The sequence below is a fragment of the Aspergillus heteromorphus genome (genome assembly GCF_003184545.1).
Source record: "Aspergillus heteromorphus CBS 117.55 chromosome Unknown BO70scaffold_8, whole genome shotgun sequence".
Classification (NCBI taxonomy): domain Eukaryota; kingdom Fungi; phylum Ascomycota; class Eurotiomycetes; order Eurotiales; family Aspergillaceae; genus Aspergillus; species Aspergillus heteromorphus.
In genome coordinates, this window is record NW_020290413.1 from 1006078 (window position 1) to 1028519 (window position 22442).

General features: G+C 54.3%; 8 protein-coding genes across 8 annotated transcripts; 4 read left to right on the forward strand and 4 right to left on the reverse strand.

Annotated features, from left to right (window-relative positions):
* Positions 1-3201: 3201 nt before the first annotated feature.
* BO70DRAFT_361092 (putative bZIP transcription factor (MetR)) lies at positions 3202-3966 on the reverse strand. Its single transcript, XM_025542967.1, has one exon. The coding sequence runs from the start codon at positions 3930-3932 to the stop codon at positions 3351-3353; it is 582 nt and encodes a 193-aa protein (XP_025400815.1). The 5' UTR covers positions 3933-3966; the 3' UTR covers positions 3202-3350.
* Positions 3967-6630: 2664 nt separating this feature from the next.
* Positions 6631-8109, forward strand: BO70DRAFT_370295 (CENP-N/CHL4 family protein; the record flags this gene model as incomplete). Its single annotated transcript, XM_025544727.1, has 1 exon — positions 6631-8109. One exon carries the CDS (start codon positions 6631-6633, stop codon positions 8107-8109), a length of 1479 nt encoding a protein of 492 aa, XP_025400816.1.
* A 722-nt stretch (positions 8110-8831) lies between these two features.
* BO70DRAFT_370296 (RING finger protein) lies at positions 8832-10206 on the reverse strand (the record flags this gene model as incomplete). The annotated part of the gene is made up of 6 exons (XM_025544728.1): positions 8832-8926; positions 9008-9129; positions 9194-9438; positions 9496-9557; positions 9668-9834; positions 9893-10206. The coding sequence occupies 6 exons, from the start codon at positions 10204-10206 to the stop codon at positions 8832-8834; spliced, it is 1005 nt and encodes a 334-aa protein (XP_025400817.1).
* A 106-nt stretch (positions 10207-10312) lies between these two features.
* BO70DRAFT_224765 (trafficking protein particle complex subunit 13) lies at positions 10313-12115 on the forward strand. The gene is made up of 6 exons (XM_025538756.1): positions 10313-10708; positions 10764-10770; positions 10825-10948; positions 11001-11519; positions 11575-12059; position 12115. Exons 1-5 carry the CDS (start codon positions 10642-10644, stop codon positions 11866-11868), a joined length of 1011 nt encoding a protein of 336 aa, XP_025400818.1. The 5' UTR covers positions 10313-10641; the 3' UTR covers positions 11869-12059; position 12115.
* Positions 12116-12816: 701 nt separating this feature from the next.
* On the reverse strand, positions 12817-14221 carry BO70DRAFT_378883 (uncharacterized protein; the record flags this gene model as incomplete). Its single annotated transcript, XM_025545298.1, has 7 exons — positions 12817-13043; positions 13329-13387; positions 13450-13512; positions 13571-13656; positions 13707-13779; positions 13840-13962; positions 14197-14221. 7 exons carry the CDS (start codon positions 14219-14221, stop codon positions 12861-12863), a joined length of 612 nt encoding a protein of 203 aa, XP_025400819.1. The 3' UTR covers positions 12817-12860.
* A 1591-nt stretch (positions 14222-15812) lies between these two features.
* BO70DRAFT_224779 (uncharacterized protein) lies at positions 15813-16408 on the reverse strand. The gene has a single exon (XM_025538757.1). The coding sequence runs from the start codon at positions 16321-16323 to the stop codon at positions 15952-15954; it is 372 nt and encodes a 123-aa protein (XP_025400820.1). The 5' UTR covers positions 16324-16408; the 3' UTR covers positions 15813-15951.
* A 325-nt stretch (positions 16409-16733) lies between these two features.
* On the forward strand, positions 16734-17072 carry BO70DRAFT_361099 (uncharacterized protein). Its single transcript, XM_025542968.1, has one exon. The coding sequence runs from the start codon at positions 16849-16851 to the stop codon at positions 17047-17049; it is 201 nt and encodes a 66-aa protein (XP_025400821.1). The 5' UTR covers positions 16734-16848; the 3' UTR covers positions 17050-17072.
* Positions 17073-17244: 172 nt separating this feature from the next.
* On the forward strand, positions 17245-20794 carry BO70DRAFT_395370 (dDENN domain protein; the record flags this gene model as incomplete). Its single annotated transcript, XM_025546529.1, has 4 exons — positions 17245-17890; positions 17968-20280; positions 20335-20589; positions 20655-20794. The coding sequence occupies 4 exons, from the start codon at positions 17245-17247 to the stop codon at positions 20792-20794; spliced, it is 3354 nt and encodes a 1117-aa protein (XP_025400822.1).
* Between the last annotated feature and the right edge of the window lie 1648 nt (positions 20795-22442).

A 22442-nucleotide genomic window follows, 5' to 3' on the forward strand; every position in this document is an offset into this window, starting at 1 on the left:
ATACTTACTAGTACGTCGTAGTCCTACATTAATAGATGCATGGAGGCGCCAATCACGTGCCCCTCCCTCCCGAGGAACTCCTGACTTGGAAGGCCTCAGTCATGATTCCCTTTCTCACTTCTCTCTCCATCGCTCCATTTCCCTTCGTTCTGTTCCGCGGCTTTCTCTGTGGCTCTTTTTTCTTCTTGAATCCTCCCTTCCCCCTTCCCCCTTCCCCTTCCCCCTTCCCCCTTCCCCTTCCCCTTCCCCTTCTCCCCCTTGCCCGTCCGTCCTCCCTTTCTTTGCTCCCACGCTGCCACCACCCCCCGTTCGTTTCCTCGGGCATCCTCTCGATCGATCAACCGCCTAATCGCCCACTCTCCACTCGCCTACTCAAATTATCTGCGACACTGACGGTTCCGGTGGTCGGCCAGAAACAACCCCCCCTGTTGTCCCGCTGGCTATCTTACCTGTGTATTGCTGGAAGGCCAGGATGGCTACCGCCGAGGGGCCCGCCAGGGCGCATGGTGCGTTGCTCTGCTTGACAACCCCTACAGTGCTATACGTTCTCTGAGCTGTCTAACGCGCGTGGGAAACAGATCGCAATGGACGCCGCCACCCCTTTTCCAGCTGGATGAAGCGACTCGCCAGCCTAAAACATTCGACCGATTCGGGCGCCAACCGCTGGTCCAACAAGCGCCATGCGATGCCCAAGCACAAGAGCCGAAGCTCGAAAAACAACCCTTACCCGCTGTCGGGCACCCCCAACTTCGTCGGCGACTACACTAGCGATCTCAATCCCTCCGAGGCGAGCGGCGATTCCGAACAGAGATCGTGCTCCCAGAGCGAACCCTCCCTCGCGTACTCCGGCTACGAGCAACATATCCCCGCCACCAGTGCCAAGTCAACCGCCCCCACCATCTCGACCAACGGCGACACAGCCATCTCCGATGCTGCGTATTCCAAGGCAGGGACCATGGCCACGGCGGGGGGCGGCATCAGTTCGCAGGGCGGGGGTGAGGGGAGCACTTTCTCGTCGCCCGCGCCCTCGGTGCGGTCCTTGACCACGACCTTGACCACGGTGCAGTCGGCAGCGCCGTCGGGACATCTCTACAATGCGCAAAACCCACATCACACGACTCATTCCAATTCACTGCACAACCCGACTCAACAAGTGCAATTTTCCCATCAATTTCCCTCATCTCCAGCCACGGCAGTGCCGCCCCACCTTGCCCCTCATGGCCAGTCGGTCACCTATAGCACTGCGACGGCCAACAACCTCCTCACCGACAACGCGTCCATCTTGACCCTTGCCTCGTCCTCCAAGCGACGCCGGAGAAACTCACTGGACACGAATGCCTCGGTTCGGGCCCTGGCCCCGTCCTCGGTGTTCGGGGGTAGCCGCGAGAGCCTGCCCCTGAGCGTGCTGAGCGGTAACGTCGGAGAGCCGTCAACCGCCTCGTCCTTCAACACACCGGGTGTTCTCAACAGACCCAGCTTGGTGGGATTGGCCAGTGTGGAGCGCGCCAGCGTCTACTCGGCCTCTGGCACTGCGCCCTTGCCAGGGAGCGGTGAACGCGGCAGCTTCCACAAGGGCGCCACCGCAGGAGACGGTGCTAGCATCATCAGTGCGGCCCAATCGCACAGCCGTCACGACAGCAACACGGCCAGTATCACCGGAACCGGCATCAGCAGCGCATGGCCCGGTCCGTCGAACAACCAAACAATACCCGCCACGGGGCGCATCAGCCGTCGCAGCTCAGGATGGGGAGAAATCACCGGCGAGGAAAGCGACGAGGAGAAGCTAGCCGACAGGAAAGACGACGAACCCGAGCCCAAAGCCGACCCAACCGACGGGACAAAGGAGTCACCTGAGGAGTAGGGGGGGAGGGGAATCTAAAATCAGATTCTGGCTTGTTATCCATCTCCATCAGCCATTCAAGCCGAATCTTTTTTTTTCTTCCCTACCCACATCCAATTTTTGTTTACTGCAACGAAGTTACGCAAGATAAGATATTCCATGACAGATTGAGTGACCGGATCCGCTACATATTGCTTTTAGTGTGTGTGTGTGTGTGTTTTCTTTTTTACTCGGCTTCAGTAATGACTAATGCAAGGAGGGTGAATAGAGACCTTCCCCTCCCCCCTCTAGGTACATACCATGCCTATACTTACCTACTTACCTACTTTAACTACCTACCTCCCTACCTCCCCACCTTACTTCATCTTACCTACCCATCCTATGAGGCGTTAACCAGCGTTTACCACCACCCTCCTGGCTTGTTTTATGCACGCGTGCTTCTCCTTCTTCCTCTTCCTCTTCTTCTTATTCGGTAGGATGGATGGACAAACAGAATAAGGAATCGAGGCGCTTACCTATCTGATATCCCATACATGCATGGTGTTGAGAATTGATGTCTATGTCTATGTCCATGTTTATGTTTATGTTTATGTTTATGTTTACAGAGGTGTCTACAAAGTATTATTTATGCTTGCAGAGTATCATTCATATTTACAAAGTATCCCTTCTTCCCTTTTCTTGTGCCTGACAAGCACCATCGTACCTTCTCTTAAAAAAAATCAAAAATCAAAACTTTGCATACGGACTGACTGGGGTTGCATTTTAGGCTAGATATGTACCTAACTGTGTATCCCGTACGAGACAGTTGGGTCTGGGTCTGGTTCTGGGTCTGGGTCTGGTTCTGGTGCTCAAGCGGGTCATTTGTATGGGTCCGTGGGGCAACTTGGTCTGGCCTGGCTTGGCTTGGCCTATCGCTCTGCCTGCCTGTCTGGTTGGTTGGTTGGTTTGGTGGTGCCTGATGGATTGAATTGATACGATAAATAGATGGATAGATGCCCTTAAATAACGCGATAGGGATTTGGTCGTGTATACAGCTACGAATATGCGATGTAGAATCGACTATCAATATCATGAGATACTCCAGTAAAAAGATGCAGTGACCATAAAATAAAGCTAGCAATGGAAGGTAAACAAATAGGTATAATCATTCATTATCGTGCTTTTAAACAGGGGGCTGCATAACAATCGCAGCTATCTGATCAGATCATATCGGATCTTTACTTCAGACGGTAAAAATAAAGTAAAAACATCACTCATACCTCCGACGACCTCAGGCAGGCGGGTATCCTCCACTTTCCGTGCACCACAGACGCCATCCCCTTCATGTACACCATTGGATATGAGAAAAACAGGAAACAGAAGGGGGGGGGGGGGGGATAAAAATGAAAAAAGAGGAAGGGGAGATTCAATGACTCTGCATAACATCTCATCATCTACAAAAAAAAGCTCAAATGAACAAGAAGAGGCAAAATAGACAAACCAACCAACCCATATTTTCAAGGGACTAAGGTTAAGCGGTGCCCACGCCGATCTTCGACTCGGAGCTACTCGACGCACTGTCCTTCTGCTGGTGAGTAGCCAAGAACTTCTTGAACATGGTAGCGATGTCGTGCTCCGACTGCCGGGCCTCTTCCGAGGTCTGGCCGTTCTTCTCGGTGATGAGGTTCTTGAGCCATTGGTTTTCCAGCTCCAGGGCGGTGACTCGGGCCTCCAGGGCGTTGTTCTTGTCCGTGGTCTCCTTGACCGTCTTTTCCAGGGTCTGCTCGCGCATCTTCTTCTTCACGCGGAACCGGGCACTGGCCGCGGTGTTGCGGCGGCGCTTGTCTTCTTCGGCAGCTAGGCGCGAGGCCTCCTCTACGCTCATAGCCGCAGTCTTCTGTGTGTTCTTGCGCTTCGGTGCGGGGGGAGACGCAGCGGTGGTAGGGGCAGGAGTGGGGGCCTCGACTGGCGATGTCACCGATGACTGAGGAGAGTGCTGCGAAGCGGGTTGGCTGGGAGCGGTGTTGACTTCCAGAGGAGCATTCGACAGGGATGGGATGGCAGGGAACTGGTTGTTCTGGACGGGCATAGGCCGTGTGTTGACGGAGTTCATAGTAGAGGGGACGTTGTTGACATTGCCGAAGCCTTCTAGGGGGCGTTAGTCAAGGGTCTGCAATCGAATCGTTTGGAATGATGTGATCAAGTGTTCGGGAAAGGGAATAGATGCCCAAGCCGGGCGAAGGGGATATAAAGCAAGGCATCATTGGCATCGACCGCGGCCAGATCCTCATGATGTGCCACGACCCAAGGCTGTATGCACCCTTCCACCAGATGGAGGTCACGTGGTATGGCGCAATAAGGCGAGCAGTTGGCGCATTCCACGCCAATGGAAAGCCGCTGCACGTTCTGCGATCGCCGCACAGACGAAGGGGTCTCATGCAGGAAGCGGGCCAATCAAAACACGTGCAGATGATGCCAGTGGGAGGAGCAGCCGGTGTCTCAGAAATATAGTACCTCATCCACCGCTAGTACAAGGCTCCACGAGGAAGGGATTTTTGCACACAATGGCAGGGATGGAAATCAAAGGTAGTGGGCAGATATGGGGTATGACGGATATGGAGACAGATACAACACGGTCAAATCCACAGCCATCCAGGAACGGTGCAATGGCTTTTTTCAGCACTTCGTAACATAGTACTACCGTTGCGACCGTAGTTGCCCGCATTCGCCCAGCTCGGTTCCAAGGGTATCGAACGGATGACTTGAAGAAAACTGTATTCACTCACCTCCCAGGAGGTTCAAGAAATCCATGTCCGAACTGGCATCACGAGAGGGTTCCCTCTTCACATTGTTGTCCTCCAACGAGTCAAACGACGGCAGGTTGAGATCGCCAAACTGATCGAAATCGAAGAATTCGGCATTGGTGAAGAGCGACAGTTCGGAATCGAAGTTGTAGGATTCCTGCTGTTGCTGCTGCAGGGCCTGGTCGTAGGGCGACGGGATGGCATTCAGATCGTCGAGGTATTGGGAGAAGTTGGGGGGCCGGCGGCCGTTGAATTCGGACATGATGGCGATAAGGCTTCTGGGGCCTCTTTCTCACAAGGCTTGACAATCCAAGGGGGTCGAGGTATTCGAATGTGACGTTGTAATCAAAGCCTCTGGCCGACGCCTCTCTTCACCGAGGCGCCTTCTCGTCCGATCTACCACAAGGCAGTGTGTCGACAAGTATAAATTCCGCCGGGGAGTGGCGTGCCACGAGGGTGTCGTAGAATGGGGACCAATCGATGGGGATGGAGTCGGGGTTGCGAGGTGGGTGGTGGGTTGCTGGGTGGTCGGTGGGCGATATGGAGATGAAAGGGAAGGAGAGAGAGAGGGAGAGAGAGGGAGAGTCTCGTTCGAATGTGGGACGCGCGGGTGGCCGGAGTCGAAAAGAGTGGGATTTTGCGCCAGGCGGGGGTGGAGCGAGGGCTGGATTGGATTATTAAGGCAGGAAGTTATCGGCGGTCGCCGTGTGTAATACGAGTGACTAACCTTCCCACCACTTGCCCGTACTCCGTACCGTGTACTTACCACACTAATCCTATGCACTTCCCTTTGTCTGCCTGCATCATCACTGAATTGTGCCATTAATATTGTCCTCTATCCTGGTCTGATTGTGTCCCCCACCCCCCCCTCCAGAGCGACCGCTGGGGCCCTGAGTACCTGCATTGGGTGACCGGGAGCCTCACGTTGCCACCCTCCAGAGGCCTTTCCCGCCCATGACATCGAAGCCGAGTCATCCATCCCTCTTCCGGTGGCCGAAGTCGGGCTTGCGGAACCATACTTCAGGCCTTCCGTCCTGCCCGGTTCGGATCTTGGGGCCAACCGGGTGAACCTAGGGACCAACCCAGCAACTAGAACCACCAAGCAAGTCCGGTTGAGCAAATTACACGATGCTAGATAGACACCTCGCACTTGGAGCATAGGCCGAATCCTAAGGGTCGCACCCCCGAGTCTCCGCCAAAGCCTTCCTGGTACTGTGCAGGGTGCCCGCTGGAGACACCCTGGTTGGTCTGCGGGGGAAGACGACTTCGGCGACTAAGCCCGGAGAATGCATTGTTGTGGTGGGCTGGTGGGTTCTGGTGGTGGGTTCAACCACGGGGTTTTCCGCGGGTTGCGAGGAATAATCACCACCCTGCTTATAAACCCCGTCTCCTATTGACTGGCATGCCCCCAAGAGGTAAGCCTATTGGGTTCAAAAGGGTAAGAGTTTCCGCTAGCTTCACTTTCACTTTCACTTGTAAGTACTTGCATTCTCATGCTTCCTGACCACTGGCTGCGCGTGAAGTAGTAGCATTCGTCGTATGATAATGAATTGGTCCATTCGTGCAGGGGATTGCATCTTTTGGAGTGAAAGTGTCGACATGTAGCCAGTCATGAGACCGTTATGAGGATCGGCAACGCCCGTGAATCAGCGACGCAACTAGAGATTAGACACAGGCCGACGCATGAATCCCATGTTGGAACCTGAGGGGCCCTCATTATTGTTGTTGAAAGGAAACCATGCGGGAGTCCAAGCGCCTAAGAGACTGACTGTATTAGTGATTTAGTGTAGGCCCGCGCCCAATCACCACGTGACTACGTAACTGCTGTTGATGCCTCAGGAACCAACCAACAGCTCGCATTCCGAGGCTCCGCGGCCCATGAGATTGTTTTCCTCCACCAAGCAAAACCACAACAACAACCACAATAACACCACCCCGCAACATCAACCACCGCGGCGATAATGCCTAACACCCCTATCCGCTAGGCCAACCTTCGACGCAAGAGCAATGGCCCGTCCCAAGTCCATTCGCGCGCCCACCACCGCCAGTCTTCCTAGCAACCTCCGCCTCCCCTCCTCCACCCCGTCGCTAGTCAAATCCTTTGGGAAGCTCACCCGGCAGGCCCTGCTGGATCTCGCGTTCCAATGGCTCGATGATCGCAATGTCCAGTCCTTCCCGCCGTACCTCCAAGAGAACGAAGACCAGAAAGAGGACGAGGACGAGGGACTCAGCCCCTACCCGGCCGAGCGCACCATCAACGATGTCCGAAACGCCTACCAGGAGCTGCAATTGCGCAAAGGCGGCAAGCGCGAAGTCATCGATCGCATCCTCGAAGGCGACTGGCGACACGGAATCACCTTGCGCCAGCTGGCCATGGTCGATCTCCGCTACATCGACGACCACCCCGCAAGTCTGCGATGGACAGCGCTGGAGCTCGCGCGCATCGGCGCCCAACAATATCCCCCGGATTCCTCCGCCGACATGACCGCATGTCTCCCGCGCCTCCATGCCTCGACCTTCCTGAACAGCCTCCAGCAACAGATCGCCCCGTTAGTGAAAGCGCACTACTATCTCGGCCGCTCGACCTCCCTCCCGCTCACCTTCCTCCGCATCTTCGTCACCAACTCCCCTTACCAACACCCGCGCCAGGCCGCCGACTCCCTCACCGACGCATCCCGAGTCATCTACATCGCCTTCCCGGATAGCTGCCCCTTTATCTACACGTCCATCGCCTCAACGACCGGCTCCAAAGCCAGCACAACCGCGACCCCCCACCCCGTCGCAACAGACCCGCGCAGTCTGCAGCGTCTCGTCCGAGACGCCATCCCCAAAGCCCTTTCCCTCCCTCACCAGCGCTACACCCTCAAAGCCACCTCTCTGACCGCCAAGAGCCTCCAGGCTCTCCTGGCCCTCCGCGGCCCCGGCCGATCCAACCAATCCAATGGCGCCTTCAGCATATTCGCCGACGCCGCACTCGAAGGCAGCCCCCTGGACCCGCGTCCATCCAACACCGTCTCCCCAGAAGAGCACATGAACCAGCAATTCCACCAACAAAAGACCACAGAACCATCCGAACCAACAGACTCCACGGACGAAAAGAAACTCTCCAAACGCCCAAACCCCCACACAGACCCCCGCGAAGATCCACACGTCTCCAAAAAGCGCTCCCTCGCCGTTCAATCCCGCTTCGGCACCTCCGGCTCCTTATCCTCTGCTCCTCTCGACCGTCTCGACGTCCGACTCCTCGATCCCCCAACCCCCACATCAAACCCCGCCTCCAGGCAAACACCAACCCAAACCCAAACACAAACAACCCCATCCCTATCCCTCACCTTCACCGGCACAGACATAATCTCGGGGATCCGCAAACTCGCCGAGCTAGGCGTCGTCGACGCGAAACGGATGCCGTCCTGGATGACGGGCGAAGAAGCGGTTAGTGTGGCCGTGGTGCGACAGGGCAGTCGGGTCGTCAAGGACAGTGGATGAAGGTAGCGGAAAGGAAAGGAATTAATGGGCTGGTTGCTCTTGGATTCTTCTCTGTGCTGCGGTCTGGAGATGAAACTTCATACGTGGTGGGTGGGATGGATATATATGACCTGCGCGGCTGCGTGTGTCGCAACCCGCGGTATCGCGCTGCGCTTGGGCGGGCGGGCGTGGTATCGCAATCCCGACCGTGTTGGTCGTGGGCGTGCACGCGGCTTATCTGGAGGATTAGTTCGTCGGGCGGTATATAGCTTGTGAGCTTGTTCCCCTAAAAGGCTTCCTCACTTGGATGTGTTGAACGGGCCGTGGGTGGTCGGTTCTTATGGTGCAGAGCAGACATGTCGAGAACAACCTTGATAGTATGAGATGGGGTGTCGGGTTCAGTGTCTTGGACCCTGAAGCTAGAGGACCCTGCATCTAGCATTGAACGGAAATACGATGGCAATTTAGATGTCCAATACCTGGACCAGATGTGAACATTGAGCCTTCTTTATCTTACGAAGCGAGAACTACCATCTAGCGCTGGAGTGAAATTAAGTTGAATATTAATACCCCAAAAGCCTGTATGATACAAGTTGTGCTGAAAATGCCTGAACCGCCCTAGTCGTACACTCCCCATTACCCAGAATACTCCAGCAAAATCCCAGCCGTACCGGACGGAAGCTGAGGGTTCAAGGAAAGTTGCATGGGTTGAACGTCCATTGAGACATGACCCAATTCCATACTTATGAACCGCCGTAGTGATATGAATGTCTACCACTGTGCGAACCATAGGGATACGATTGCTGGTGCACCCAGTAAGGATGATAGGTTGAATAATCTAGGAAAACCATAGTCAGCATGGATCCTTAACTGGAATCGCAAACCTATGACAGGGGCAGTCACAGTGTCGGTCTCATACCGCGCATCCTGGAAAGACCAAACTGGTCAGCCACGTTGACGTATCCGTCAGCAGAGACGTTGCCCTCCTGCACGAGCTTGTCAAGATCCACGTTGCTGGGCTTTGTTTCCCAGGGGGAACGGCTGAGGAACGTAGATATGGCGTTAGAGAGATGTTTTCTGAGAAGACGTCTAGAATCGAACATACCAATAGACGCATCTGACTTCCTGCCGTTGCCGGGTCTGGGTAGCGGCCCACTGCTGGAAACAAGTCTTGTGGATATTGTTTCCACATGCCGCTTGGCACCAGACTGTCTCTTCTCTGTCCGGCTCAAATTCCATGAAGCAGATCGGACAGTCTCCTTCAACTGGCTTTCTATTTCCATCGTTGTTCTCGGTGGCCTTGGGCTGCTCACGGCTGATGGGGGAGGCATTGTACATCTCCCGGAGCTCCTGTGGTATGGACAGTTACCATCACGAGTCTAATTGGATACTACATTGGCTACTTACCGACGACAAGAATGCTAGCTGGTACTGGAGATGATGAGGAGCTTTCAGGGCCTTGACTAGGACTTCATATGCCACGGTTCTCAGCGTCACGGACATTAAGAATAACGGGCACGCATATGGTGGTAATAATGACATGGTTGTAGGGAGATAGGTACTAGTGTGTTAGACGTACCGTAGCAGATATGCTTGCATTGGTTACCCTTTCTAGCATCCGGACAGCTGCAGGTCGGCACCTTCCCTATCACCGTCTTGTAGATATTACCAGTTGTCCCGACAATGTCGAAACTCATCTCGGGGGCAACTTCAACATTAGTGGCTGTATGTCCAACCACAAACATTCTACACGCGGCAATGAACATCAGCTTCGGATATGACCAAGATGGTAGATGCAGCATACCGCTGGGATAAAGCACGCGCGGCCCTCTCGAGGTAGGTCTTAGGAGGATGAGTGCGAAACCTCTTCGCTCGACGTTCAGGGGGTGGCTCATCTGATGATGTTTTCGCTTTCGCTTTCGCCCTTTTCTTCCAGGGGGCAGCAGAGCCACTAACCAGAGTGTGACCGGGGGGACATGTCAGTTCATGTACGTTTCGCCGTCTTCTCGATGACGCGGGTATGCGTGTTGTGGGTCTTGAACGTGGAGCTCGAGGGTTGGCTGGTATGAGGGTGCTGGCATACTGCCGTTGAGCAGCAGTCATCTTTGAGATCCCCATTCTCGAATCGACAGCTGCCTTGAGAGAGAAAAAGACGTTCCTGGATGCGAGTCGCGGTGGCGATTTCGGTGTAGTTGATGTGTAGACCACCGCTAATCGATAAGCAATCGGGGCCCCAGGATGACATAATCATCACGTACCTGTGGAGGGGAGACGGAGCAGAGCAAACGGCCACAGCATCAGATGTCAGACGCCGTGCAGTAAGTCTGTGCAATAAGTCTGCCTCATTTAAACGTTCATCTTGGATCGTCGTCACGATCCTTTCGTGTGGAGGCGAGAGATCGAAGCATTCCGGGGTTCATTTCGAGATCCTGGTCGATGCGGAGGTTTGCAGCGTTTGGCCTGTTTGGCCTGTTTGCCTGTCCTTAGCGTTGCGCGATAACGACGGAATGACGCCGCCTCCAGCTTCGCTTCAATCGACAATTACTCCCCTCCATGGCACGCCCTCGCGCTCTCTCGGGCGCCGACGCCCCCAAAGAACCACATGCCGTCTCCCTGAAAGGTAGGAACTGCCGGAGGACTTGTCCCACGCGGGCCCTTGGCTGACCTCTGTCCAGTACTGCGGTAAGCAATGCCTTCCACCAGCCGTCGACCCTTCCTGAATCCTGACCTTGCAAGGCTATCACGGCCTTCTTTATCCTATCAGTACCCCCTCCCGGTGGCGGAGACGAAGATCTCGAATAAAGCTTCGCTGAGCTATCCCGCGGACAACATCGATGATCAGTTTATCCTCACGCCCAATGTATGCGGGACTTCCCGGCCGATCCCCGTCTCTTCGCTGACAGCTCAACTAGTTAACACTGCCCCCGGCCTTCGGATCCGCATACGTCGGGGAGACATTTGCATGCACCCTGAGCGCCAACAATGAATTGCCAGAAGAAGAGACATCGCGGGTCGTCACGTCGGTCCGCATAGTGGCGGAGATGCAGACACCATCGCAGGTAGCGGCTTTGGACCTGGAGCCGGCCGAAGATACGGCTTCGAAGGACGGGATACAGAAGGGCTTTTCTCTACAGAAGATCGTGCGGTTCGATCTGAAGGAGGAGGGAAATCACATCCTGGCGGTCAGCGTCAGCTACACGGAAACGCTGATCGGGTCGGACGCGCAAGCCGCCAGTGGGCGAGTGAGAACGTTCCGCAAGCTCTACCAGTTCGTCGCGCAGCCCTGTCTCAGCGTGCGAACGAAGTCCTCGGAACTAGCGCCATTGGAGGTCGAGAATAAAGCGCTGGGTCCTTATGGGAAAACCCGTCTGCTCCGATTCGCGCTGGAGGCGCAACTGGAGAATGTGGGCGATGGGCCTGTTGTGGTCAAGGTAGGTCGCGGGGGTGGATATTTATAGCAGCGTGTAAAGAATCTAATTTTGACAGCAAACGAGGCTCAACCCGAAACCCCCGTTCAAATCGGTATCCCTGAACTGGGATCAGGAGGGTCCGGAGCAGACGGATCCGCAGCCACCGACGCTACACCCGCGCGATGTCCTGCAGGTCGCGTTTCTGGTCGAGCAGGAAGAAGGGCAGCAGGAAGGCCTTGAGACACTCCAGAAGGAGATGAAACGTGACGGACGAGCGGTTCTGGGCCAATTGTCAATCGAGTGGCGAGGCGCGATGGGAGACAAGGGGTTTCTGACCACGGGCAATTTGTTGACGCGCAGACGCGCATGAGAGAGTCAGTCAGACAAGGAGTAAAATGTACGGATGCATGTCCGGAGTACCGTGTACCTGAGAGATGCAGTGGTTCCTTTGCCCCTGTCCCCTGTGTAACCACCACCACCACCATCACCACCTACCTACGGAGTACCTACCTATCTAGATACCATTCCGGACACCGCAACAGCAAACGCCGACCGGTGCAGATCACAAGTATGTACCGTCTACACATCTACCTACCGGACTGCAGTCCTGATACACACACAACCCAGCGGTGATTTACCCGGCCAATCAGCCATGCATCCATCCCTCCATCCACCGCGCTTGCAGGATGGATGAGCATGAAGCCAAGTCGAGATGTGTAGCACAGATGCAACCCTTTCCAGGGCAGCCAATCCCGAGCTTCCGGCATGTGTGGTAGTGGTTACACGGGAATAACGGGAAGAACATCATATGTTTGGCCCATCTGTATGTACCTACATCAAAATATGTACGTACCTATCTATGTATGTACCTAGGTACATCAGTAGTATTTCTGGTGCGGTCGGTAGGAGGAGCAGGAGGAGGGCGCGCAAAGGTACGACGCAACGGGAACTTCGGTGGCAGTCTAGCCTTTCTTTTGTTCTTTCTATAGATAGATTTAATTCTGGGGAGGGATAGGTAGTAGATAGATAGCCTAGTTAGTTTGATCCAGGCCAGGGCCAGCCATGTGCTATTTGTGTGACAAACAATATCTAGTTAGGTGATCATCAATTCTGGCCCAGGAGATATCTAGGTAGGTAGGACAGACATCTGTTACCTTGTTTTGTTGTACATACGCAGTTCCATACATAGATATTATTTTTGGGTTGCGCAGAGACACAACCCACCCACCCTCAGCCTAAATTTACCTCACTCAGCCCACACATCTCCCGGATGGATCATGGATGGGATGGGACGACGAGCCGTGTGTTGTGCATGTGTGTCGTGTCGTGTGCGTCTGCCCCTCGGCCCCTTCCATCCTAGTCTTACCAGTAAGAGTGTAGACTGCGGGATGGGTGAAACGGCATGTTGGCGCTGCTGTGCTGTTGGGTTGGTTGGTCGGTCGGCATTTGCATCTGAGAGTCTAGCCCTTCCTTTGGACCTTGCATGCCGATGACAACGACACCGTCACCGACACCGACAATGTCATTCACCCTACTACTCACAGGCTAGGTTGGTTAGAAGTTAGAACACCCGTATGACTGGGATTACTATTAATAAGGGTATGACTGTGACTACTATTCAGTCAGGATGGATGTGAAACCGAAGGCTGGACACGACATCTCGAACATCGAGAGAACATGTAACACTGCGCTGAAGGAGTGCTAAATCTGGATGTGGGACGGAGTTGCTAGTAGTGACAGACTGAGAAGAGGAGATAGTTATCCCATCTCATCCCTATTATTATGGATGTTGGATGGACGGAAAACAATACCATACGGAGTGTCACATACCTTAGTACATAGTACCCACTTATTCACACCCACCACCCCCTTTCTTTCACCTCCCCTCCCTGATCACATAATATTTATCCCATGTGTGATCCATCCTGCAAATTGAAAATAGTTTAGTTACCGTCCCTGTCACCGGCACGTTTCCACTTAACCCACTGTCCACTTGGTCTGTTTGTAGTTTGTACTGTCGAGGACGGTGTACTCCGTACATATCGTACCTAATGTAGGTAGTATGTACATACCTGGTCGACAGATGGACTGGACTGGACCAGGCTGGACCGCACTGGGCGAGTGTTGTAACAGCCCTAGGAACAGATCGGAAGCAGTTCTAGCTCCCCGAAGCAGTAGTAACACCACTACTCAGACGGGCATATGTACCGTAGGTCCGTAGGCAGGTGAGATGCTTGGTTCTTGGCCCTCATGTAGACCGTACATAGGTTGATGCAGAGTCCTGCGGGTCAGCAGCAGTCTGGGGAAGTAGGGCTATGCAAGGAACCATTATTGGAATCACCATCATCTCGTTCATTCTTCTTCTTCTTCTTCTTCTTCTTTCTTTCGTTTTCTTTCTTGCTTTCTTTTTTCGAGGGGCTGAAAGTTCCCATGGCAGCGAGTATCCAAGGGTTAAAAATAAAACCTAAAATTTAAAAATAAATGCATTATTCCGTATAGATAATAATATCTGCAGGGTTGAGGCTGGTTGGGTTTGGGTTTTGGTTTGGGGGGTTTTTTTTTTCTTTTGCATGGTGGTGTTGTGTGCTGCGATGGAGGGAGACCGCTTATTTGGTTAGTGTTTGGTGGCTTGTTCTTTTTCTGCCACTCTGTTTGATCAGACATAATGGGATTTGTTATTCCACTGGGTGGGACGCACAACTGGGATTTAGGTTTGAAGGCATGGTGAAACGGAATCATCGGCATCGGCCTTATCTGTTCTGTCGGAATGGGTTCGTGGTAGGAGGGGGGGAGGGGGGGAGGGGGGGATGAAACCGCGAATCGGTGTGCACTATGGACAGGGTGTTCATCGCAATAAGATTTGATTAGGATTCATCATTATCCTCTCAAATTTAATATCTGGTCCTGTCCGGGGTGTCGACCGGCGAAGTGTAGCTTTTGGCACCGCATTATCGTCATTGCTTCGGCTCCACATGGATCATCAGCCCAACCCCGGGCCATTTCCCTGGGAATTCTGGGTGGTCGGGAGTGGTGGCCCAGAGGATCATGTCGGGTGGCTCTCAATATCCGTCCTATCATTTTCCACTCCTTTTTGTCGGAGGTAGAGGCTGGGGGATTGATTGGGGATTTCCGTCCCCACTCGAGTTTGCTTGCTTATCTGTCGCAGATTTGTACAAAGTAAATGCAGTCTGTTCCTGTTCCTGTTCCCGTTACCGTGTAAACTCTTCCACCATGCCAGTGATGGCGGCGGCGGCGGACTGGACCTCGGCAGCCATGTTCCGCAGGAGGCAATCGGCATCCTTTTCCCCTTTTCAGGAACCATTGTCCAGTTCCAGCTCTAGCACCGCCGGTTCCATGGCTGCGATGCTGGTCGTCCAATCATGGAAATGCTGGAGTACCAAGCAACTTACTGTACATCCTCTGAGGGCGACATAAGTACGGGGTACTGTGTACTACTATTCGCACCGCGTGGCTCAATGCCCCCCCAAAAGCGTCAGTCGTAAGAAGGATGGCTGTGCGCGTGCGTGGATTGTGGGCGTAGGTCGCAAGTACATAGGTACCCCTCCGTTGGTCCAATCCACCGCACGATCAAGATTCCCGATCGGAGTCCCAATGGGGACGATAATGATCGGACCATGTGTCCTAGGAATGTATAATGGGAATAATAATGGATGGGCTCCATGGCAAAGACTCGCATCGCAGTGAGTCGTGAGCTGGCCCACATGGCCTTGGACCTTGATTCTCTCAGCCCCAAAAGTTCAGCACTCGGAGATATATGATCCTAGCCGACGTAATGGTCTGTGTTTCCATGGTTGTCCCGAACGGTAGTTCTCTGGCCTCAATGCAACGAGGGCCATTCAGGAGGAAGAGTCGCCGGTGAGCCAAGCCATTTGTGCGCGACGGGTTCCACCGGGCCCAGCGATTGATATGCTCCCGTCCCTGTCCCTCACAGATGGGGGATGCAAGCAGCAAGTGGGTGCCTCGAGTCGAAGGGCTGTCCGGTCAGTATATACGCTACCTACCTCATTGTACTGGAGTGGTCGTGAAATAGAGCCAGGACCAGGTAAGCTTCGGGGGTTATTATTGGCGGTGGTACCAGTACCTTGCGTGTTTCCTTTTTTTTTTTTTTTTTTTTTTGACCTTCCGGACAAGGCGGGCGGAACAGAAGATCCTGGTACCACCGCTGATGCCGGGAGTTGCTGGCTGGTTGGGTGAATGCACCCATCCATGCACACTTGCAGTAGTTCGTTCCTGGCTGCCTGGAGCACGGAATACCCATCTGGGGCCCGAGGACGATTATGTACTGTGTATGTGGTTGTATGTAGTAGTACTGATGTGGTAGTACTGTAGCAGTAAGTAGTACTGTGGGAGGGAGAGGAGTCGTCGTCGCAGCAGCAGCAGCAGCAGCAGCAGCAGGGATGTTCCCGTTTCCCATCTAGGAAGGCCTGCACGTTTATTTGGGATGGTTTTCTTTTCTTTCCCTGCCAGCTTCTTCCTTTTGATCTTTCTTTGTTTGACATGGTGATCCACCTGCAATTGATATCCCAACCATTGGTACCGCCTTTTTTCTGTCTTTTTGCCTTTTTGTCTTTTTTTTTCTTCTTCTTTTCTTTTTTGCTCCTCCGTATTTTCTTTTTTTTGGGGGGGGGTCTAGAATAGTAATGGATTGAAATTCCCTGAGGGAGGTTTCATCATCGATCGGTAGTTGGCAGTGGTAGTGTGGTAGTACTCCGTACTTAGTTGAGGAACAACAATAATAATAATAATAAATGTCGCGGTGACAGTCAGTCGTGCGTGTGCGCAGGGGAAGCGGGGAGTCAAGCATCTGCTACTGCTAAATAGATACTAGGCAGTCGTACTCCGTAGTTGATAGTATTGGTGAATACCGAGTGGTTAGTGAAGGGACCGAGCAGGAGGGAAAGAGGGGACACACGGGGGGCGCCTGGGCTGGAATTGATTGGGCTTTTGGCAGCCGTTTCGCTTCCCCCCCCCCCCCCCCCCCTTCTAGTACTCCGTAGTAGTAGTGTCGACGGCCTACGCAACCATCCGTCTGCATGCTGCGCTCTAGTTCGAAAAAAAAAAAAATAATATCCCAACGCCAAAAGAAACCCGGGATGTTCAATCTTGCCAAATAAAATAGAAACGACAGGCCCAGGAGGTCTGAAATAATTAAGAAGCAGGATAATAATACGACGAACCCACCACGGAGTCAGTCACTCTTCCCATTCCCATTCCTCTACACAAAGAGACACCTGTCAAAGCATTCCTCCTTTTCTAGTTTGTCTCGTCCTTCCTCTCCGGCCCCTCACCTGTCTCTCCTCTACTGACCCGGTACTCCTTTTTCTCGTCAATGCGCAGATCAACACTCCGCATCCTCCTCCTCCTCCTCTTCCTCCCTTCTCACCTTTTGTCCTTGCCCTTCCACCTTCCATCCTCTCGTTCCCCTCTCTTGCGTCTGTACCGCCGACGCCGGAGTCTCCCCGTCCCCGTCCCAGCCTTCCTCCCCCCCGCGGTCGCGACAGCGTCGCATTTCCAGACTTATGCGTTCTAGCTCCCACTGCCTTCCCTACCCACCACCCGTCCCCTCCAGAGCCCCTGATTGCTGAAAATTACCCTGCCCATTGATGTTCGCCGCAGACTAGGAGCATCCTGGGATCGTGTTCGCTTCATGCTGTGACGAAGTCGACGAATTGTGACGATTGATGAGAACAACCCTGCGCCCTCTCCTCCGCGATCATTCGACGAGATGCCCTTCTCCTCCTTCTCCTCCTCCTCTTCCTCCTCCGCCCCCGAGGCGCCCACCACCCCGCTCGCAGACTACTTTTGGATCGCTGGTGTCGATGGCACAGAGGTCCTGGATACATATCGCAGGCTAGGGGAGGAATACCGGGCCAACAATGCCACTTCGCCGGGTCCCGCCGTGACCGATACCATCGAGGAAGATGCGGACGCCGAGTCCCACGATCTCCATCTGGACAGCCTTTCCCGTCCCATCTCCATGGCTGGGAACCGCAGCTCCGTCCAGCGGTTCTCCATGCGTCCAGGAGACTCCGAGCCGAACGAGAATGGCTCCCATAGCAACCGGAGCAGTATGACCATCAAGGGTGCCCCCTCCCCCCGAGGTTCCTCCTTCCTAGATGACTTCGATTTCGATCAAGCATTGGTCAAGTTTGCGTCCGAGCGGGAATCGTTCCTGTGCGATCTTAGCCTCAGCGCAGGTGCCATCACCCCCTCGTCACGTCCCCGCTCTAGACTACGCACCCAGAAGATCGTCTCCGAGGAGACTCCCCAGCCTACGGGCTTGATCCGGTCCAGCATTGGTAGCGTGCGGCGACACATGGCATTTAGGGATATGAACAGTATGAAAAGACAGCCATCGATCGCCCGCCAAGGTAAGTCGTGATCCCGTCGAGGGGAAAGTATGGGGCAAGGGATAAAGGCGGCGATTGCTAACTGGAGGCATCTACAGCTTCTATCCGGACCTCGCGACGCCTTAGCAATTACAACTCAGTCATACCCGTCCCCCAGCCGTTGGAGATCTCCCCCACCATGCATCCCTTGAAACGAAGATTCGAGCCTGTCCTGCTCGATCGCTATCCCACCAAGGGAATGTCGGACGAATTGAAGCAGCGGGGAAACTTCCCAGATTACGTGCCTATGTTTGCTTTCCCGAACGACATCAATATCGTCTCGTCCGATCAGAGGCCGCGCTCCACCTGGCACGGATTCGTCATGACGACCGACAACGGTTCGCGCCTGCACGCCATCTGCATTATCATCTGGATCCCGTTGAACCAGCAAGCGGCCGAGGAATTGGAGAAGCGTTGCGAGGAATGGAGAAAGGACAACATGACGGATGAGGAACGAGAGCTGGCAGCAAGTCTTGGTGAGAGGCTGGCAAGCGAGCGGGCCAAGCTCTCAAGACTTCTGGCTCAGCTTCCCACGGTCCCTTCGGGCTCCGAGTCGCGAGAACAGTTGGAGGATGAAATCAGTGCGGTCGAAGAAAAGATCGGGCTGATGACCGACCTCCTGCGGCCGGTGCGCCACGGCGCAGCATCGAAAATCGAGGGGCTGACTGATGGAGACACCGGATTCTGGATCCCCCGCGCCTACGGTATTCTTGGACGGGAGGAGAATATGACCAGTTTCTGGAAGGAGTGGCTCAAGGCCGTCGTTATCCCCATGACCGACGGCAGCATCCAACGAATCCCCCCAAGTTCCCCGCGGATGGGCATCTGGCAGCCATTGGAGCGATACGTGATGAATCTGTGCACCGAGGCGTTCAGCCCCAACTCGTCCAAAACCCAGGTGGAGCTCTCTGTGCGCGAACTTCGTCTTTTTGCCCGCAAGGAGGCGACGAATGAGCTGCCAGGTGCTCGCAACACCGATATCTATGCCTTGTTTCGGGCGCTATCTTTACCGAACATCGTCATCCTGTTCGAGTACGCTCTCACCGAATCGCGCATTATCTTCTTGTCATCCCACACCTCGATGCTGTACCTGGCAACCAAAGCACTCGTCGATCTATTGTTCCCGATCCAATGGACTGGAGTGCTGATCCCCATCCTCCCCGCACGACTGGTCCAGGCCATCGAAGCCCCCTGTCCTTACATCATAGGTATTGAGCGCCGATACGAGAAGGTCGAACTACCCTCGGATGATTTCGTGCTGGTAGATCTGGATGCCGACCTTATTGAAAGCACGGTTCGGCCGACTCCTCTCCCACGCCACCAGCGGAGGAAGCTGCTTTCCCTTCTTCAGCTGGCAGCCCCTCACCATAGCCGATGCGGAGTTCCCACCGGGCCGCCTGCTTATGCTGTTGAAACGTACCCGTTCGATTCCTTCATGTCGGAGAACTCCTCCATCTTTACCTCCAAGGCACAATCGACGCAGTTGGCGAAATACGTCAGTCTGAATTCGAGTGCGTTCGGACAGAGCTCCGTCCATCCGAGTTCGTACCAGCCACTGATTTTCAACGCCTATCTGCACGCCCGCTACGAGCAGGCTGTCTCGAGGGGGTATTCATCCAGGGGTCCCGACCGACCGGGAACTGGATCGACATCCAAGACTGGCTCTCCCCCGTCCCCTAGAGACATCTCCCCAACGTCCGGACATTTCCCACCAGGTCCTGGCTCCTCCGGAACGGCCTTGCAGGCATCGTTGCGAGAGAAACGCTCCGGTCACTTTGATGCGGCCTCTCGGCGTAGTTCTTCGTTCGGAATGGAGATGCGAACCGGTGTTCCTCGGCGGCCGAGCGCTCCTTTCTTGGGCCACGCTCCCAACCTGTCTGTTACGACACTGAACACCGACTACAACCCCGGGTCTACCTATGCGCCATCGGTTTATGCACAGTCCACGGTGGCCGCGTCGACAATTGTTCCCACGGCTTCCGCACAGCCTATTCACAACTCCGAGGGTACCTGCTGGGTGGAGGGACATTGCTTGCAGGTGCAGCCGTGGGACGACAAGGCCACTTGTGCAATCTGCGATGACCGGGCTGAGGATAACATGTACAAGTGCACTGCCTGCAAGACCGTGGTGCACAACCGTTGTGCTCTCCAGATATGCATCGTATGCCCGGCCGCGTTCCATCCCGAGCAAATCCGTGCCGCATTTGTTAGATGCTTTGCCAGTTTGTTCTACACTTACAAGAAGTTCCTTCAGCCGGCTACCGGCGACAAGAAGAAAGCTGGGTTGACTTACAACTTCAACGTGGAGGCATTCATGAAGAGTTTGCCGGGGGAACACGCGGAATATATCGCGGTTCTGCAACAGACCCAAGGTAAGGCGAACTAGCCCTTCGCATGTGAAGTTGCAATGTCTGACATGTCGCTAGGCTTCAACGAGTTTATCAGCGAAAGGGAGCGGATCAACCCCAAATCCCGGGATCCTCGGATGGCACTCTTTGACGAGATCATCCTATCAAAGCGCAATCGGGGCCGGTCCTCCATTTTCTCCAGCCGTAGTATGACCGACTTCCTATCTGACACGTCAAACCACCTCTGGCGAACGGCGAGTGCCACCTCCTTTGCAGGGGGAAGCAGAAGCCAGCAGAGCATCTCCGGGGATTACACCCGTGTGATTTCAAGAGGTTTGTGTGGTCTATTCTCCGCTCACCCAGGCGACCTTGGCTAACGCTGAAGCTTTCATTGACAGCACCGGCAAAGCTCGATACAAGCCTGATGAAAGAACCCCGCATGATCCATGGGGCGCCTCGGGTTTCGAAGACGGCAAATACTGCACGCAGGAAGCCGCTCCCCAAACTCATGAACGGCCTCGCCATTTCACCTCCGTAAAGATGAAAGATCACATTGGTGGAGTGCACATTCCGAACGATCACTATTGGATATAGCACCGCCCCGTGTGACACACGTTTGCCACGTATTCTTACGTCTCTCTTGGCTATGGCCTATTTGCTATTGCATGCAGATAGCTCCGTCCTGTGGATACGTGCTGTGGGTTGCTATTACGAAAAGCACTTGCGAGTGGCCCGTCACAACGTTTGAAACACTCGTCGCACGGTGCGCCAAATGCCGGTACAACAAAATTCCTTTAGATTGCAGACCATGACAAACTGCAGTCGGAGCTTCTTTCATACTGAAAACTGAGCAGCTCGTACAGCAGAGGGCTAAGATAGACGGCCTCGGAGCATGTACAGGTTCACATGAACAGAATCCAGTCTCCCGCTCGTCTCCCGGGCAGGATTGCTCTGGGGCTGCTGATCCTGCGCCCGTGGAGATGACGAATCTCAATTGGTGTCTCGCAGGTTGATGATCTTTTGGCGTGCCACTCACCCCCGGCCCTTGCAGTCTCAAGTACATACATCAGTCATCGCATGCATATGGGCATCCCTGTACACATACCTTCACATACCTCCCCTCCCCCATACATACATCGTGTCGCACCGATTCCCCTGAACATGAACGAGCATCCACCGGTTTTGGAGCAGGTCTACTTTCTTCCCTGATGTTATTTACTGTATTTCCCCTTCTTCGTCGTGCCCTTTTGACTTCTGATTTCTAATACCCCTTTCGATTGGTTGGTATTTTCTTTTAATTTATTTTGAATGCCGTCTGAGCTATTGGTGGATTCTGTCGTCATGTTACATAAGGACTCGCCTGTACCAATTGACCACTTCCTGCACCTTGGATACATTGGAGTAACATCAGATGCCCTGGCTGTAAGGCTGGTTGATGTGGCCGTTGCGGCGGACCGTCCGGAGTCTCCGGGTACATCCTGAGCCACGACGAAGACGGTGGCCAATCCGAGGGATGCAACGTCAACTGGCCTCCTGGGTACTACGCTGGGTCACCGCTATTACTGTGTAGACCCGGGCGCTGGTAGTGGATAGACGGGTAGGTACGGGCCAACAAGATGCGACCTAGATAACGTTATGGGGGTTTTTTCCTCGTATCATGGGAGCCTTATGGAGCGTGGACGGTAGAAGGATCGGCCTGATAGACGTGGCTCTGTCCAATGACAGGGATGAGGGATGGTGATCGCTGGAACCACCTATTTGGCTGCCTGGATATTTGGCTGAGGCTATTGTCAGATAGGGCACGGGGTACTGTCCGGGGCTACAAGCCTCCCTGGTAGGTACCTCGTAGGTTTTACTTAGGTAGACGAAAGTCAATCTGGGCAGTAACTGCAAAACCCTGAACCCGCTCATGGCGATCGTCTCGGTATGGGTACTGCGTCTTCCGTCCGGATGAAGAGAAGCATCCCCCAGCAGAGACACCTTAGTAGATAGATCTCAGGGCTGCATTCTCCGGCCTGAGGCCTGAGGCGGGAGAGGACCAGCCGGGCCCGCCGGTGATTGGCGGAGAAATGGACTCCGCCCCCCGGCAGGCGGAGTTGGGATTCCGGGGAAATTCAGCCGTCATCCAAACCTCCACAACCTCCAATCTTCCTCCCATCCCATCCATCCATTGTCGGGTTAATCTT